At 31.9% G+C, this 18258-nt stretch overlaps 1 protein-coding gene across 1 annotated transcript; it reads left to right on the forward strand.

Moving 5' to 3' along the window:
- Positions 1–4040: 4040 nt before the first annotated feature.
- LOC127712690 (uncharacterized) lies at positions 4041–17393 on the forward strand. The gene is made up of 5 exons (XM_052219289.1): positions 4041–4101; positions 10151–10167; positions 15587–15722; positions 16609–16728; positions 17295–17393. The coding sequence occupies exons 1-5, from the start codon at positions 4041–4043 to the stop codon at positions 17321–17323; spliced, it is 363 nt and encodes a 120-aa protein (XP_052075249.1). The 3' UTR covers positions 17324–17393.
- Positions 17394–18258: the final 865 nt, after the last annotated feature.

The raw sequence follows: 18258 nt of genomic DNA on the forward strand, positions 1-18258 counted from the left end.
CAAATCTTCGCTGCGTATTGATTTTAGAGATTTCAATGGACACATTGGATATGCTAAATACAAGCACTTTTCCATTGGTAACTCATCAAGTGAATATAAATTAACAGTCAGCGGATATAGTCGAAACGCAGGTATTTTGTACATTTCAAGTGCAGTGTAAAGGTTGAAACTAAGAATAAAAATCAAAATAACAAAAATACAGAACTCAGAGGAAAATTCAAAACGGAAAGTCCCTAATCAAATGGCAAAATCAAAAGCTCAAACACATCAAACGAATGGATACCAACTGTCATATTCCTGACTTTGTACAGGCATTTTGTTATGTAGAAAATGGTGGATTAAACCTAGTTTAATAGCTAGCTAAACATCTCACTTGTATAACAGTCGCATAAAATTCCATTATTTTGACAACGATGTGTGTACAAAACAAACAGACATAATACTATTAGGTAAAAATGTCTGAACATATATCACCGCTTTTTTCTGCAATATTATAATAATTAAAAATCATGTGGAATTTTAAGAAAAGAAAACAATCAAATTTCAGACGGTCTAACTTATTTCCCTTCTTCTAATCTGTAGCTTGTCATTTCATACCTCTGCCATTTTGCCAGTTATACCAAAAAATACAATTTCGTACCCAACATTTAGCATTTCGTACCAATGCTTAAAACCATTTCGTATCATATGGACCAAATGCGTATACCATTTCGTACCTCATAGACTAAATGCAAGTTTACTTTTTTGTATCATATGTTTGTAAATCGTTGAAAAGTTTGTACCAAAATCGGTATTGGAGATCTTGTATAAAACAAAACAATATGATTGAAAAAATGAAAGATCTTATATAATTCCTCATTATAAGTTTTTAATGTTTTTATTTTAAACGCAAACTGGTCCATTTAACAAGATAAATAATATTTTAATTATTTTTTTGATAAATAGGTAAACTATGTTGTCTTCTTATCAATTTAATTGCCAGGTACAAAGTATTTTATAAAAGGAAGGTTCTGTATGGGCGGCAAAGTATTTTGTAGAAATATATGTTCCTATCAATCAAATTTCTTAGTTAAGGGCTAAAATCAGTAATAGACCATCTTTTGTGTTTCTAGAATATGGACATCCATGAAATAAATCTTTAATTCGTTATGAATTTGACTAATTTTAATCCTTGAAGCTGTACTATTTTTGCCTAAAAAGTTAGTCTGTGGTTTTGGAGGAAAATAGTTTTACTGAAGATAGTAGGGGTTTGTCATCATCTTGAATCGTAAAATTGCCGAAAACAATAAGTCTAAACTTTTAAGAAAATTAGCAAATTTTGATGCATAAATGCAATTCGTTTGTAAAATTAAGGCTACAGTAGTTTTTCGATGTACAAATCTCGTAAATCAATCAAGAAGAGACACACCAAGGTAACAAACAAAACAAGGATATAGCATGAAGTCCGGATGAGTCTAGATTGAGGGACTACAGGGTAGGCGTCTCCTGCTATGCATGCATCACCCGTTATTACGTTTCTGAACTCCAATATGTTTGTCACTTTAAATGTTGCAAAGAAGTTATTTTTCACATAATATCAAGCTTTACATTTTCACATAATATTAAACTTTAACACTGGGTATTTTCACTCTGATCTAATCTGGTATTTGAATACCACATGGTACCTAGAAAAATCAACTACAGTTTTAAACAAACTCTAAAATCAAGAATTTTGAAAATGAGATTGATTGTTGTATGGATTTATAAGTGTTTAACGCCACTTTCAGCACCATGGTACTATATCGTAATAGTCAATTTTTATTGATGGAGGAAGCCGGAATGCCCGGAGAGAACCACCAACCTTCAGTTGGAAAACTGAGAATCCTAGTCTATTGATATCGGAGTCGAACGCACCTGCAACCTGCAGGATTTGAATTCACAACCTCAGTGTTACAGTAGTTCGACTATTTTGATCACTCAGCCCACCGAAGCCCCTTGTATATTAGAAGTTAATGAAAATATTATTAATACTAATAACTAAAATGAATGGAGCCTGAACCTAAAGATCATCAGCAGCCTATTTTAGATTCATTCATATTATATCTTAACTGGGCTGTTCAGAACTTAAATTTATTTGATACACTCTACATCATTTAAGGCCGTTTATGGACATCCTGATGTACTGCCGTATTATTTTTATTCAACATTTTTATTTACATTTTTACTAAGAACTCTCCTATAAGACACACTGGACTGTGTAAACGTTAAGTATTTCATGTTATGATTTATTTTCATCTAAGAACTGTGTTTTAAATGTAATAATTTTAATGTCATTTGACTAAATCTGGTATGCGTTTTGCTTGATGTTTAAACATATTTTTAGGTGACAACTTGGCCTATCATAACGACACAAGGTTCAGTACAAAGGATAATGACAATGACACGAACGGAAGTTTTAATAGTGCAGCCTCGTATACATGAGATTGGTGGTTTGGTGCCTGTCATCATTCAAACCTTAATGGTGTGTTTAAAGGAAGGGGAGCACAAGGAATATCTTGGTACTACTGGAGGAATTCATCTAACACTTTTCAGAAATCAACAATGATGATACGAAATAGAAAGTTGTAGAATTACTTTGCAATAAATAAACATTTCATCGTTTTACATTTCTATCATTTTTACATGTACATGTGCCTGAACGCCCTAATGGCGTAACATTCTGAAATTCAGTTCCCTTGACCTATCATTTTCTTTTTATAAATCTTCCCTTGTCATGCATGACCTTAAATATTACTTTCTAGACCATTTTTTCATGGAAATAAACTATCTCTATCTAGTTCATCTGGTAAATATTTTGGCCACGTCTTGTATCTATCTATTTATTTATTTTGCGTCAAGTCATATTTACTAAACATCCAAAAGACAACGAAGTGAAACACCTCCATTATAAACTAACATGGTACACCTTTAACGATATTTTTTAGATCAGAATCTTTGCATACTGTTAAATTTCATTATATAGTAAACTACAATTCAGTAAAACATTATTTTCATTTTGAACTATATTAAGATTTCGAACATACATAATATGACTTATTTATATGACTGCTTTCTTTAGTCGAATTGTTAACCTTTTTTTTTTGTTCTTTTTAAGTTTTTGATTCGAGCGGCACTGGTGAGTGTTTTGTAGACAAAATACGCGTCTGGCATACAAAATTTTAGTCCTGGTATCAATGACGAGTTTATTAGACTTATTCCCGTTTCCTATCTCAATTCTATTAAGTTCAAATATCTCTTTTCATGTAAAAATCCTAATTTCTAGATTTGTAAAATTTATGAAATTAAAGACTGGAGATAATTTTGAATTGACTTATATACATAATCATCAAAGAATGTATTTGATACTTTTGAAATGAAAAAAAAAAAGAAAAACCCACATGTTTAAAACAAAGTTTACATCGAAACAAAAGAAATATGTTTACGATAAACAGAATTCTAACTTTACTTTCGATAATCATTATCACGGTAAAATTGACATATTATTTAAAATTGGTATTTCAATGCAAAGAAAATGAATAATGTCTTGACAAAAACAACTACCGTCAAATTATAGTTATATAAACGGACTAATGCTAAGCCATAACTTAGAAAAAAAGCTATCCGACATTTTCGTAAAATAACAATTATGTAATAGAACTAATTCACTATTTGTTGAAATCACTAAAGGGAAGCATTACATGCTTAATATTACTTCTCATGCTTGTAATATTTTTTTAAAGTCAGGAAAAGAAATAGACCAAAAGCTTTTTCTACATGTACAAGTACCTGTATTGTAACTGGATTAAGAAAACATGTGTTGGATAATAGAAAGTACGGATGATTGTTACATATATTGGTTAATCTTTAACTATACACAAGTAAAATTATTGCAATATCTATGCATTATTCCCCACTTGTTTCCACCTGATTAAACAATATGAACTGTTTTCACACCTGTTGCAGTAATATACCTTCTATAAACTACAATTTGAAATATTTCGTACTGTACACATCTTAGAAAAATGAGAAACGTGCTGACATCCTTCGTTGTTTGTGTTGTAGCTTTACTCATCATTCATACTGGTAAGTTATTTGTATTCATTGATTAATTAAAATACAGTGTTAAATTGGCAATGATATCCATTTAAGAAATATAAAGAGAACGGAGTCATTAAAATAACTCCATGAAATTGTAAGAGTAACCACGATAGTTTTTCAAGTGGGATTATTAAGCCTTCCAACAAAAACGAAATGCATTTTGATCTGAAAAATTTACAAGCGTTTTATAGTAACGTTTGCGCTCTCATGTAAAGATTTTCGTCCACCAATAACCTGACTGAATATGCCGTTGGTTACTTAGATTGCCATGCAAAAAAGTTGCGGTTTAGTTATAAATTATGTGAACCTATTTTCATTTCAAATGTCTTTACATTTATTAGGGATGAACGGACGTTCTTGCACTAGAATGTGTTGCTCTTGCATACAATTTTGACAAAATAACACGACAGCGTCAACTCCATTTAAAACAAATTATAAAGTTGCTGTCTCATTGTCAATCATACTTCATTTTCTTATTTTCATATCAATCACTGATAACAATTTTAGACGGATGCAGCAACACCATGCAGAATTGAAAATAAAATGTAATAACAAACAACACTAAAAAGAAGATAGTTTCAAAAAAGGGTCCCATAAATAGCAAATATTAGCAAGAACAAGACATATGCACAGTAAAAAAATGCCCTAAAATTAGACATACATATATCAATTTAAAATTGAAGCACTGCCAGAAGGAGATTTAACCAAATAACACTGGGACAAATAAACAATGAAAACAAAATTTTATAGATTTCATGCGTCCGAATTGCTTTTTTATTTAATTTCATCAAGAACACTCAAAACAATATTTACACATACCATGGATACTGGAAACATACGATATGTGTTCGAACAAAATAATGACGAAAAAAATTATATAAATACAAACAACATAACCGAAAATAAGACAAGTGTACAATACACAATACAGGCAACTGTAGTATACCGGTGGTCAAAAGTCATAAATCGATTGAGAGAAAACAAATCCGGGTTACAAACTAAAACCGAGGGAAACACATCAACTATAAGAGGAAAACAAAGGAACAAGAGGAACACTGAAGTGCAAAAAAAAAAAACCAAACAAACGCCTACATACATAGAAACGAACTATTTGATAACAACTGCCATATTCATGACTTAGTACAGGACATTTTAAGAAAAAAGGGTGGGTTGAACCTGGTTTTATATGCTTATGTGTCAATGTAAAAAAATATCGCTAAAATGACAACACTACGTGACAGAAATACAGCACAAACACATGCAAGAACACATGCAAGAACACATGCAAGAACGTTCGCTTATCACAGAGAAACGGACAAACAAATAATATAATAGTCGACACAACATGCAAACCGCAGAAAAACAACGAACATATTCCATCAACGACAGACACAACAGGACAGTGACACACTTACGTAACGAAATACAATCTCGAACTTTATACAAATATTTTCACAATACCAGTCCAAACAATTTTCATGACAATGTTGGTTTTGAAAGTTTATTTATAATTATTTGGACCACAAACGATAAGACAAACGTTAACACATTATCCAACCAAAACCATAACAGAAACATCATAAATAAATACATGAATGTTGGATGTACAAAATACCGAGACACGTTGTATAGCAATCCAAATTCACACTCGGTATAACAGTCATATTCGGGAATAGGTCACGTTCGGTACTTAGCAGACAGACAACATGAATGTTAAACCACAATCTAAGACGTGGTAAAAATGTAATTAGTTAGCTTAGACACATACATATCTTATAGATCAATCAATTCGTGATGGTGTCCATAAAAATTTACGGAGTGTCATTTTTAATCTTTCCTCCTCATAACTCTGTTGGGGCATTTTCTGCGTAAGGAGCACACTCCTGTATATGAAGTCAGTATAGTGTGAACATACACGAGCATAACGTATCAATTGAGATATGTAAACACAGAGGGTATGTTACTGCCGAGAAAAGGGAAATTGATCATTGTGAAGTTGAAATCATCCCATTTATCATAGATTTTAGTGTGAGGTCGTCCATCTGTGTCAATATTGAGGAAAAGATCAAGGTATGAAGCAGTCCTTCTTGTATCAGTAGTATCCTTATCTTCAAGTTCACTGGGATATATGACAACAGTGAAAACATTACTAATGTGAATACAAACTTGAAAACAATACTGATATTCATACAACCTTGAAAACAATGCTGATGTTCAAACATTTTTAAAACCAATGCTGATGTTCACTCAACCTTGAAAACAATGTTGATGTTTGTAGTTGTAAATCTTATTTTTTTCTGTTGTAATCGTGTGTTATGGTAAAGATAATTAATCACCCAGTTCATTAATTATATTTTAGTTTGGGTCAACTAAATTTATACGATATATTTGGTTTACAGTTTGATCATGTTGATTTAGAAGAAACACCGACATAGCTAGATAATACTATTAATTATCTAAATACTACCACATTTTATATTAATTAGTATTGTAATTTTCATTGTTATCAATAAATGTTATATGAGTATTATAAACCAAATCTTGAATTCTATCCTAATTCTATCCTATTTGGGGGGAAATTTCAGAAATTCAAATGTGACGTCACATTTTTTTTGTGTTGATCTCTTTGGCTCACTCGGCTATGAATTTTTATGTACTGGTTTATGTTGTTTTATGTATCTGTTTTTATTCTGTAGTTAGTCACCACTTCGGTGTTATCATGTATATCTATAATATAGTCATTTTTAAAAATTTACTGTGCAAAAGTATGAATTATTCTAAATACTGAGGATTTTCTTATCCCAGACATATAACCTTAGCCGTATTTGGCACTACTTTTTGGAACTTTTGGTCCTCAATGCTCTTCAACTTTGTACTTGTTTTGGCTTTCGAACTTTTTTTATCTGAGCGTCACTGGTTAGTCTTGTGTGGACGAAACGCGCGTCTTGCGTATTAAATTTTAAACTTGGTACCTTTTCTTAGCTATTATTCGTATGTTTCTCTGTCCTATTTGTTCTCCCATTTATTTGTATTGTAGTCCTGTCATGTACTGTTGTCATATCTATATTTAACATTGCCATAAAAACGGGAGGTTTGGCTAGCCACAAAACCAGGTTTACCCAACCATTGTTTTCTTAAAATGTCCTGTACCATGTCAGGAAAATGGCCATTGTTATATAATAGTTCGTTTCTGTGTGTGTTACATTTTAATGTTGTTTTTCTGTTGTGTCGTAATTCTCCTCTTATATTTGATTTGTTTCCATCCGTTTTAGTTTGTAACCCGGATTTGTTTTTTTTCTCAATCGATTTATGAATTTCGAACAGCGGTATACTACTGTTGCCTTTATTTAATCAAGTAACCTTGAAAACAAACTTAAACATGTTAAAGTAAAAACAACAAAGAACCTATGTAATCAAGGAATATGTGCAGTCAGCAAAACTAGTTATAAAAACAAAATCAAAGTGCAAAAGCATTACTTCATGTTTAAAATAAAAAAAAATTTTAGTAATGTGTACACAACAGAAACAGTAAAAATACAAATACAAGCACAAGGGTCATGAACAAACATTGCAAAATACCACTTCAACTAAAACAGATCTTCAATAGGACAAAACATGTTTACAAACAGCAGCTTAAACTTTTCATATATAAAGAACACTTAAAATAAGACACACGCACAATAAAAAACAACGCTTTAATCAAAACAGATGTGATCAAACCAACAACTATATATACTACTTAAGGAAGAGACCGATTACATTGAGCCGCAACTCTTTTGAAACCATACACAGTCGGAAATATTTGTGATATGGCGTATAAATGTAATGTTTTCTACTTCCTAAATTTGTCTTTGAAACAATCTTTTTTCCACAGAAAACGCCAATTTTTGAGAAAATATCCAACTTCGGAGACCGTTATCGATCCGTGTCTTATGCGCTTTCGCGCATGCTCAGTCGACGTACTGCCCGCAAAATCTATAATACTAAAGTAACCAGGTCATGAACTTCGTACATGTATTAATAGTACTAAATTCAATCTTTGTCACATGAATTTTCCGGTTGTAGTAAGAAAACCAGGACGGGTTCAAATAGAAAGATTTTGAAAGCAGAGAAAACTATGCACCTTATAATCAGCACGACTTTATCGTAGTTTTTGCTTCTTGCTATGTTTTGTCTAGTTTTAAAGCAAAGAAATAAGAACAAACTCATAAAACTTGTAACTATACGAGGGATAAATCAATACGGTCGTCAATTCTGATGTCTGCTCCCTCAGAGTCTCAGCAATGGTAGCGTGAATAGATAATCTATAGTACAAAACAATACGTTTATTAAACTTCTGGAACTGCTGATACAATTACATACATGTACAATATTCTAACAACATCATCATTTACATACGAGGCGGGGCTACTAAAATAGCATTCTTTCTTGTATTTTTGTACGGACCAAACGGGATTATCTTTAAATATCTACAATGCAAATAAATGCGAGACTATCTATGCTGCATCTTACCTCTTTACTACGATGCTTACTTATAAAATATACGGCGAGGCATACAGCTAAATGCGCTGCTTCTTGTCTCTATGACCCCCCCCCCCCTTTACCCCCCCCCCCCCCCCCCACACCCCCCGGGAGCCTTGCTGTAGGCCAAATATAAACAGCAAAGACTGACGAACTTAACATTGAACTGGTATTTATTTTAAACTACCGGAAGTAAACATTCTAAGCAGGAAGAAAAACATAACGTCAAACGTGACAGAAAATATAGGAGTCTTTGGCTCAAAACGATTATAATAATAAACTATTGTGACTAAACTAATCTAGACATATCAATTCTTCCAGTTTAGAACTCATAAGTGTACACTTTTGGGTTCACGCTTAGAATATTGACACAACGGTAACGTTTTGAACAACACATGACAAAAATGCGCCATATTTAGCGTTATCGATACAGCTTATAACTCAAAGTAAAACGTACGTTAATTGCTCATTAAAATATACTTAAAACTAGGAATAACTTCTGATAACTTATACAAAATCTTAAAATACAAAAGTAACAATATTTAATTACTTGGGAATCACCAGCGCACACATTTACAACAGATTACAATACGAATAATAAAAATCCAGGCTTAAAATAAGGCGTAGGTACTTTAATTTAGTCACGGATCTACGATGTCGCGGGTGTTTTCTAGTCTAAGCAAATTGAAGGACAAAGATTTAAAAATGAAGTTCAAAATCATAATATAACATTACCAGCATTTAACTAACTGTCTTATAAAGGTAACTCACATGTTGCATGCTCCTTGTTTACTTTGAAGTCCCAAAGACAAAGGTTACCAAGTATATTGGCTGTGCATGATGTATACAAACGCGGCCACGTCCAGTTAGCACAGAGAAATCCAAAACCCCATGATTAAAAAGCTGATAAAAAATGCCAATGTTATAACATGGTAATTCTGACGCTTTTTTCGTCTACATAGGACTGGACAGAGATAAAACTGTGTTATTCATTCTCCTCGTTAATGAAATCTATTTACAACTATTAACTTGAGGGTTCCTTGGCACGGTCAAATTTCTGCACTTTTCTAAGGTTTTCTCCTTTTCCATTTTCAGTCCAAATTCGTCTTGGCAAAGTTTATGGACGAAATTTCACTATTTCTAATTTGTTCTCGTCGTGAATACGTAATCATTATTTGGTACTGAAAACTTGGGATTCACCATTTTCTACATAAGAAAAAATGCCTGTACCAAGTCAAGGAATATGACAGTTGTTATCCATTCGTTTGGGGTGTTGAGTTTTTGATTTTGCCGTTTGATTAGGGACTTTCCGTTTTGAATTTTCTTCGGAGTTCGGTATTTTCGTAATTTTTCTTTTTGGAACTGCATAATTAATTACTGCTTAGGAGTCAGAAGTCACACTGGTATAAAGCGCTTTTTTGGACTTTGATACAGGGTATGATTGTAAGAATTGTTATCTCTTTTGGATATTTGAACATTAATATGTTTTTATTATATTTTTTCTTTTTTTCAGCGGAGTGTCAAAACGTGGTATGTTGATACTTTTATGTAACATTCAGTGAATATGAATATAAATTTTGATGATAAGAGAAAAAAATCACTCATAATTCGTATAAACCTTTTTTCATATCTATTATTTTCAATTTAAAATACCAAACCAAGTAAGTATCAGATGTTGAAAACATTTTTATTTTCAATAGCAGTTCGCCTTAATTGTTGTATTTTATATTGTAGTACATATATTAAGTCCTCACTCTACATGGTATATTTATGTATGTAAAATATGCGACACCATTCAATCTTTTTATCAATTTCAATAAATATTGGCATTCATACAAAGTAGGCAGAACTGAAAAGGATGACACAGTAGCTTTTTCCTTTGCTTATTTATCAAGATGTGTAAAGTTCTTTATATCATTTTGTCTTTGACGATTTTAATCTGAACATTACAAGTAAAGACCATCACGTCTAATCTCACAAGTGGACAAGGGACAGTTACTCTTTTTGGACACATGAGTTCTGTGTGAGGTTTGTGTAGCTCAACATTTTATTATCGTTGTAATGTTTAATAGTAGAATATTGTTTCGAATTTTTATCCATGGGCTTGTCTTTTACCTTATTCGACACGATCATGCTTGCCGCTTTAATTAAGGGGTTACAGAAAACCTAAAGGAGTTCACTCTTCAAATATCAAGCAGCTGCATGTTTTAAATCATATGCTATTAGTAAAGACAAATCAGGCTTCTCAATGATCAAAATAAGTGTTTGTCAAACTGGTATATATCCAACAAAATTATTCCTGTAAATAGTATGATTCAAATATTGTGATGTATTTATAATTTTGTAAACAGGTCAAAATTATTCAATTAATCGTAGAAGTATAGTTTTTAGAACTGTTGACCAATCAAATTCTTGACCAAATAGGTTGGAAGAATTTTATTAGAGTGATAAAAGAAAATAACAAAGAGTTAAATATTTATATCTTCATAGCTTTCATTTTTACTTTTATGAACATATGACGATTACGATCTGCTAGATGAAAATACTTTCCTCGTGTCGCATTTAAATCGTGCCTAGAAGTTTAAACTCGTTATTAAAAAATATAGAAAGCAGATGTTGAACTTAAACTATTAAATGATTAAAATGATAAAAAGAGTGCAGTTTTACAATGGTATAACTTTGTATGAACAGTGGTATACATATACATACACAGAGGTATATATGTTCAGTGATATAAGTATACATGCATACCCACTGGTATGCCTATACAATTACAGTGGTATTGATATACAAGTGCGGGGTATGAATATGCATATATAGTGTTATAATTATACCTGTACTTTTATATGACTATCAAAGTACAATGGTATAGCAATACAAGTACGGTGGTATGACCATCAAAAAGGCATGGTATAACTATAAAAGTACGGTGGTATAACTATCTAAATACAATGGTATATCTATATACAAGTACGGTGGTATAAATATTCAAGTACTATAGTATTGCTATACAAATACGGTGGTATGACTATCATAGTAGAATGGTATAGCTATACAAGTACGGTGATATGACTATCTTAGTACAATGCTATAGATATACAAATACGGTGTTATGACTATCTAAGTACAATAGTATAGATATACATGTACAGTGGTATGACTATCATAATACAATGGTATATCTATACAAGTACGGTAGTATAACCATCTAACTTCAATAGTATAGGTACAAGTACGGTGGTATAATCTATGACTATCAAAGTACAATGTTATAGCTATGTAAGTACAGTATATGACTATCAAAGTACAATGGTGTATCTATACAAGTACAGTGGTATGCCTATTATAGTACAATGGTATAGCTATACTAGTAAGGTGGTATGACTATCCAAGTAAAATGGTATAGATATACAAATACGGTGGTATGACTATCCAAGAACACAGGTATATGTATACAAGTACGGTGGTATGACTATCATTGTACAATGGTATATCTATACAAGTACGGTGGTATGATTAACATAGTACAATGATATAGTTATACAATTACGATGGTATCACTGTCCAAGTACAATGGTATGGATATACAAATTCAGTGGTATGACTATCCAAGAACACAGGTATATCTATACAAGTACGGTGGTATGACTATCATTGTACAATGGTGTATCTATACAAGTACGGTGGTATGCCTATCAAAGTACAATAGTATAGCTATACTAGTAAGGTGGTATGACTATCCAAGTAAAATGGTATAGATATACAAATACGGTGGTATGACTATCCAAGAACACAGGTATATGTATACAAGTACGGTGGTATGACTATCATTGTACAATGGTATATCTATACAAATACGGTGGTATGACTTTCATAGTACAATGGTATAGCTGTATAAGTACTGTGATATGACTATCCTAGTACAATCGTATAGAAATACAAATACGATGTTGTGACGATTTACGTACAATAGCATGTATAAACAAGTACGGTAGTATGACTATCATAGTACAATGGTATATCTATGTAAGTACAGTATATGACTATCAAAGTACAATGGTGTATCTATACAAGTACGGTGGTATGCCTATCAAAGTACAATGGTATAGCTATACTAGTAAGGTGGTATGACTATCTAAGTAAAATGGTATAGATATACAAATACGGTGGTATGACTATCCAAGAACACAGGTATATGTATACAAGTACGGTGGTATGACTATCATTGTACAATGGTATATATATACAAGTACGGTGGTATGATTAACATAGTACAATGATATAGTTATACAAGTACGATGATATCACTGTCCAAGTACAATGGTATGGATATACAAATTCAGTGGTATGACTATCCATGAACAATCGTATTTCTATACAAATACAGTGGTATGACTTTCATAGTACAATGGTATAGCTGTATAAGTACTGTGATATGACTATCCTAGTACAATCGTATAGATATACAAATACGATGTTGTGACGATTTACGTACAATAGCATGTATAAACAAGTACGGTAGTATGACTATCATAGTACAATGGTATATCTATACAAGTACAGTGGTATGACTATCATATTACAATGGTATAGAAACACAAATACGGCGGTACGACTATTAAAGTACAATGGTATAGATATACAAATACGGTGGTATGACTATCAAGGAACAATAGTATAGCTATACAAATACAGTGGTATAACTATCATAGTACAATGGTATAGCTATACAAGTACGGTGGTATGCCTATCCAAGTACAATGGTATGGATATACAAATGCAGTGGTATGATTATCCATGAACAATGGTATAGCTGTACAAATTCGGTGGTATAACTATCATAGTACAATGGTATAGCTATACAAGTACGGTGTTGTGACGATTTAAGTACAATAGAATAGGTATACAAGCACAGCTGTATGACTATCATAATACAATGGCATATCTGTACAAGTACAGTGGTATGACTATCATAGTACAATGGTATATCTATACAAGAACGGTTTTATGACTATCATATTACAATGGTATAGATACACAAATACGGCGGTACGACTATCCAAGTACAATGGTAAAGATATACAAATGCGGTGGTATGACTATCAAGGAACAATGGTATAGTTATACAAATACAGTGGTATAACTATCATAGTACAATAGTATAGCTATACAAGTACGGTGGTATGCCTATCCAAGTACAATGGTATAGATATACAAATACGGTTGTATGACTATCCAAGTATAATGGTATAGATATACAAGTACGGTGGTATGACTATCCAAGAACAATGGTATATCTATACAAGTACAGAGGTATGATTATCATAGTACAATGGTTATCTATACCAGTACGGTGGTATAAATATCCAAGTACAACCGTATAGATATAAAAATACGATGGAATGACTATCCAAGAACAATGGTATAGCTATACAAGTACGGTGGTATGACTATTCAGGAACAATGGTATATCTATACAAGTACGGTGGTCTGACTATCATAGTACAATGGTATATCTATACAAGTACGGTGGTATGACTATCATAGTACAATGATATAGATATACAAATACGGTGGTATGACTGTCCAAGTACAATGGTATAGATATACAAATACGGTGGTATGACTATCCAAGAACAATGATATATCTATACAAGTACGGTGGTATGCCTATCCAAATACAATGGTATAGATACACAAATACGGCGGTACGACTATCCTAGTACAATGGTATAGATATACAAATACGGTGGTATGACTATCCAAAAACAATGGCATATCTATACAAGTACGTTTGTATGACTATTATAGTACAATGGTATATCTATACAAGTACGGTGGTATGACTATCATAGTTCAATGGAATATCTATACAAATACGATGGTTTATTTATTCAGGAACAATGGTGTAGATATAAAAATACGGTGATATGACTATCCAAGTACAATGTTTTAGATATACAAGTACGGTGGTATGACTATCCAAGAACAATGGTATAGATAAACAAGTACGGTGGTATGACTATCCACATACAATGGTATCGATATACAAGTACGGTGATATGACTATCATAGTACAATGGTATATCTATTCAAGTACAGTGGTATGACTATCATAGTACAATGATATATACATACAAATACGGTGGTATGACTATCCAAGTACAATGGTATAGGTATACAAATACGGTGGTATGACTATCTAAGAACAATGGCATATCTATACAAGTACGTTTGTATGACTATCATAGTACAATAATATATATATACAAGTACGATGGTATGACTATCATAGTACAATGGAATATCTATACAAATACGATGGTACATTTATTCAAGAACAATGGTGTAGATATACAAATACGGTGGTATGACTATCCAAGTACAATGTTATAGGTATACAAGTACGGTGGTATGACTATCACAGAACAATGGTAAAGATATATACGTACGGTGGTATGACTATCATAGTACAATGGTATAGCTATATAAGTACGGTGATATGACTATCATAGTACTATGGTATATCTATACCAGTATTGTGGTATAAATGTATATTTGATAATACTGTTTTGCAAAAGTATATTCAGCATACATGTATAAGATACATACACATAGTGATAATAATTTAATATGAACCAATAATACATGGTACGAACATACATTTACAACTAGTGGTTTGACTATTGGTTATAAACAAAAATCTTCTGAAAGTGGGAAACATTCTCATGTTGAATATCAGAGAAATACTACAACTGTTACAATGCCTTCATTATATCCCCATGTAGATGTACAGTAAAGGTTTAATTGTTTAATGAACAATTTCTTTTTAGTAAAAAAATGATTAATAATAACATCATTGAGTTATATTTCAATACAAAAGTGTTCTGTTTATAAATATAAATTGTGAGTGTTGCAATGGCCCATTTGTAATTTAAATATTTCACAGGGATCGCCATGTAATGATTTCTCTGATTGTGGATATAGAAGTTTTTGTTGTGTTAGTAAGACCCGACCCAGGGGACGAAAGAGAAGATCTACAGACGCTATCGGGACATGTCAAAATATTGGAACAAAAGGGGCAGGTAAGGCATTCAAACTAACAAAATCAGGACAAAAAAACCAACAGCTTTCTACAGAACACTACTTAAAAAACTAAAGACTGAGAAATGCGAACCCTACAAAAAAAAAAAAAAACAAAAAAAAAAAACAGGGATCATCTCCATTGATCTTGAAGTGTTAGCAAATCCTGCTCCACGTGATCACAAATACATGTATACATTTACATAAATGCGATAGCCATACACTTAATTTCAACCACATTGTAAGGAATTACGAAGCATTTGGGTTAAGTTCCTTTTACTATTTTCTGGATATATACATTTTTAGGCTAAGATGATAACTTTTTATTCTAAATCTCCTTTTAAACTTAGTGTACGCAGTTAAAATGTCCATTTTTCATGAGAAATATATTGGAAAAAAAATTATTGTTGAACTGTGAACATGTATTACAAAAACCAGATTTCAAAATATTTTATTCGAAGTGTACTTGAGCTGTATGCTTACAAAAAGAAAAGAATGCAGAAAGTGGGAAAACAGTTAATATAACACCTACGAAAAAGCTAGAAGATTTGTAAAATATTGAGGAAATTGAAATGAAATATGAGAAAAACTTTTCTTACATTCAATTACAACTTTTTCGACTCAAGGCGAGGTAAGTAAGTTTGAGTTAAGGACATCTTAGCCTAGCAAACTATTGTCTTGTGGTTATAATATAAAGTGTTCTCTCAAGGTAAAATTTTTCACAATACGCGTTTATATAAAGAAACAAGGTTTCTCTTCCCTTTTTTTCATTCAAAATGCAGGGTTATCTTTCGATTTTCCCCGTTCATATAGTTTGATGTGGCATTTATATATTGTATTCATCATGAAATCGTGTGGTGTATGTTCGTAATATAACATATTTTTCAGCCTGTCTTGTCAACAATCAAGAAAAGCCTTGGAATAGCATATTTTTTGTTAGCTGTCCCTGCCAGACACCTCTAACATGTATTGGAAGTGGAGTTATAGACATTCCTCTTGGCGAAACTGGTAAAATTTACAGCTTAACAACTTCTGTGACTTTTTTAAAATTTGCTTCTATTTTCCTTTTCTCTTTTTATTTTCGATAGATGAAATCCTGCTACAAATGTACGTTTATTGCAATAGGTGCACCTAGCGTTCATTTAAAGCAGTGGTTATTTTCATTTTGCAGTTTATGATAGCCAAAAGAGATCATGTATTTGGAAAAATTCAAATAAGCTAATACTTAATTTAACAGTCGAAAATGAATTTGTTCTGTTTGTTCTTTTTATATTTAAAAATATTTTTTTTTCTGTCTTAAACAATTTCGGCACTTGGATTCATGATTATCTTAAAGGTTTGATAGAACAACCCTTTAAAAAATTGTTATGGATTGAACAATCGAATAAGAGATTTGCGAGCGAACTTTTAATGTACGGAACGGGTTAACGTAAAATATAAATTGATTTGTTAAGAATGATTTACAAAGTGTTTGGAATAAACCGTTTTTAAACGGATATTTTTTTATTCTAGGAAATAGCAGACCTTGAGTTTTGAGTGCATTGGTGTTCAATATATGCTTTTCTTCTTTTCAGGAACATGTGGATACCCGAGGAAAGGTTAAATGTTCTCATCCTGAAAAAAATAAAAAATGAATTAGAATGGTTTTCCACAGTGGTTATTGATTGAAGGGTGAAATAAAATTCAAATTATACGGCATCCGTATCAGAACAAAATACATCTAGCATGTCTAGAGATCTTGAAACACGAACTCTTTCGAACCTTATAAAATCAATATATATATACTGAATTCTTCTTTTGGATAAAGGACACTAACATTCATTAGCAAAAGATTATATTTCAAACAGGTGTAGGAATAAAAGAAAAGAAGTAAAATGTGCACAAATTAATGACACAAAATCCCAACAACCACTTGATAAAATTAAACGCATAGGAAATTACTTTTCTTCATCTAAAGGTTACAAGAAGGCCTTCAAGGAACTCAGAACAAAAGCTTCCACTTCAGGTGTAATACCACCAAATCAAAATACTAAAGCTTGTACACAGGACAAAAAGGGGTGAAAATTTGATTGGTTAACTTCCAGTGATATTTATTTTCTTATATGCAATGAAATGTTATGTGAGGTTTTTGTTTGTAGTACTGGACAGGATAAAATTGTTCTCATGCGAAGTATTTCTTTATTTGAAACAAAGATAAATTCTGCACAATTTTTTGAAAAGTGCAAATTTAACAAAGACTAGTATGGGAAAATCAGTGGTGGTATTACACCTTTAATGCAAATTTAGAATGATCTTTGTTGACATTTTATATAATTTGCTGTTCATTTGATAGATATCGATTTTTCTATATCTGTTAGATGAAGAACGAAGATGTTTGTTAATATCAACATAATACAGAAAACACGGAAATATAATTAAGACATACTAGTATCACAATTTGCCCTATACTTTATTGGTATTCTAAGATACAAACAATAAACAACCACTGGACACATACAGATACATGTAGCAGTTAAATAGTGGATAAACTGTTTTGTA

Source organism: Mytilus californianus, unplaced genomic scaffold (assembly GCF_021869535.1).
Source record: "Mytilus californianus isolate M0D057914Y unplaced genomic scaffold, xbMytCali1.0.p SCAF_8, whole genome shotgun sequence".
NCBI classification, from domain to species: domain Eukaryota; kingdom Metazoa; phylum Mollusca; class Bivalvia; order Mytilida; family Mytilidae; genus Mytilus; species Mytilus californianus.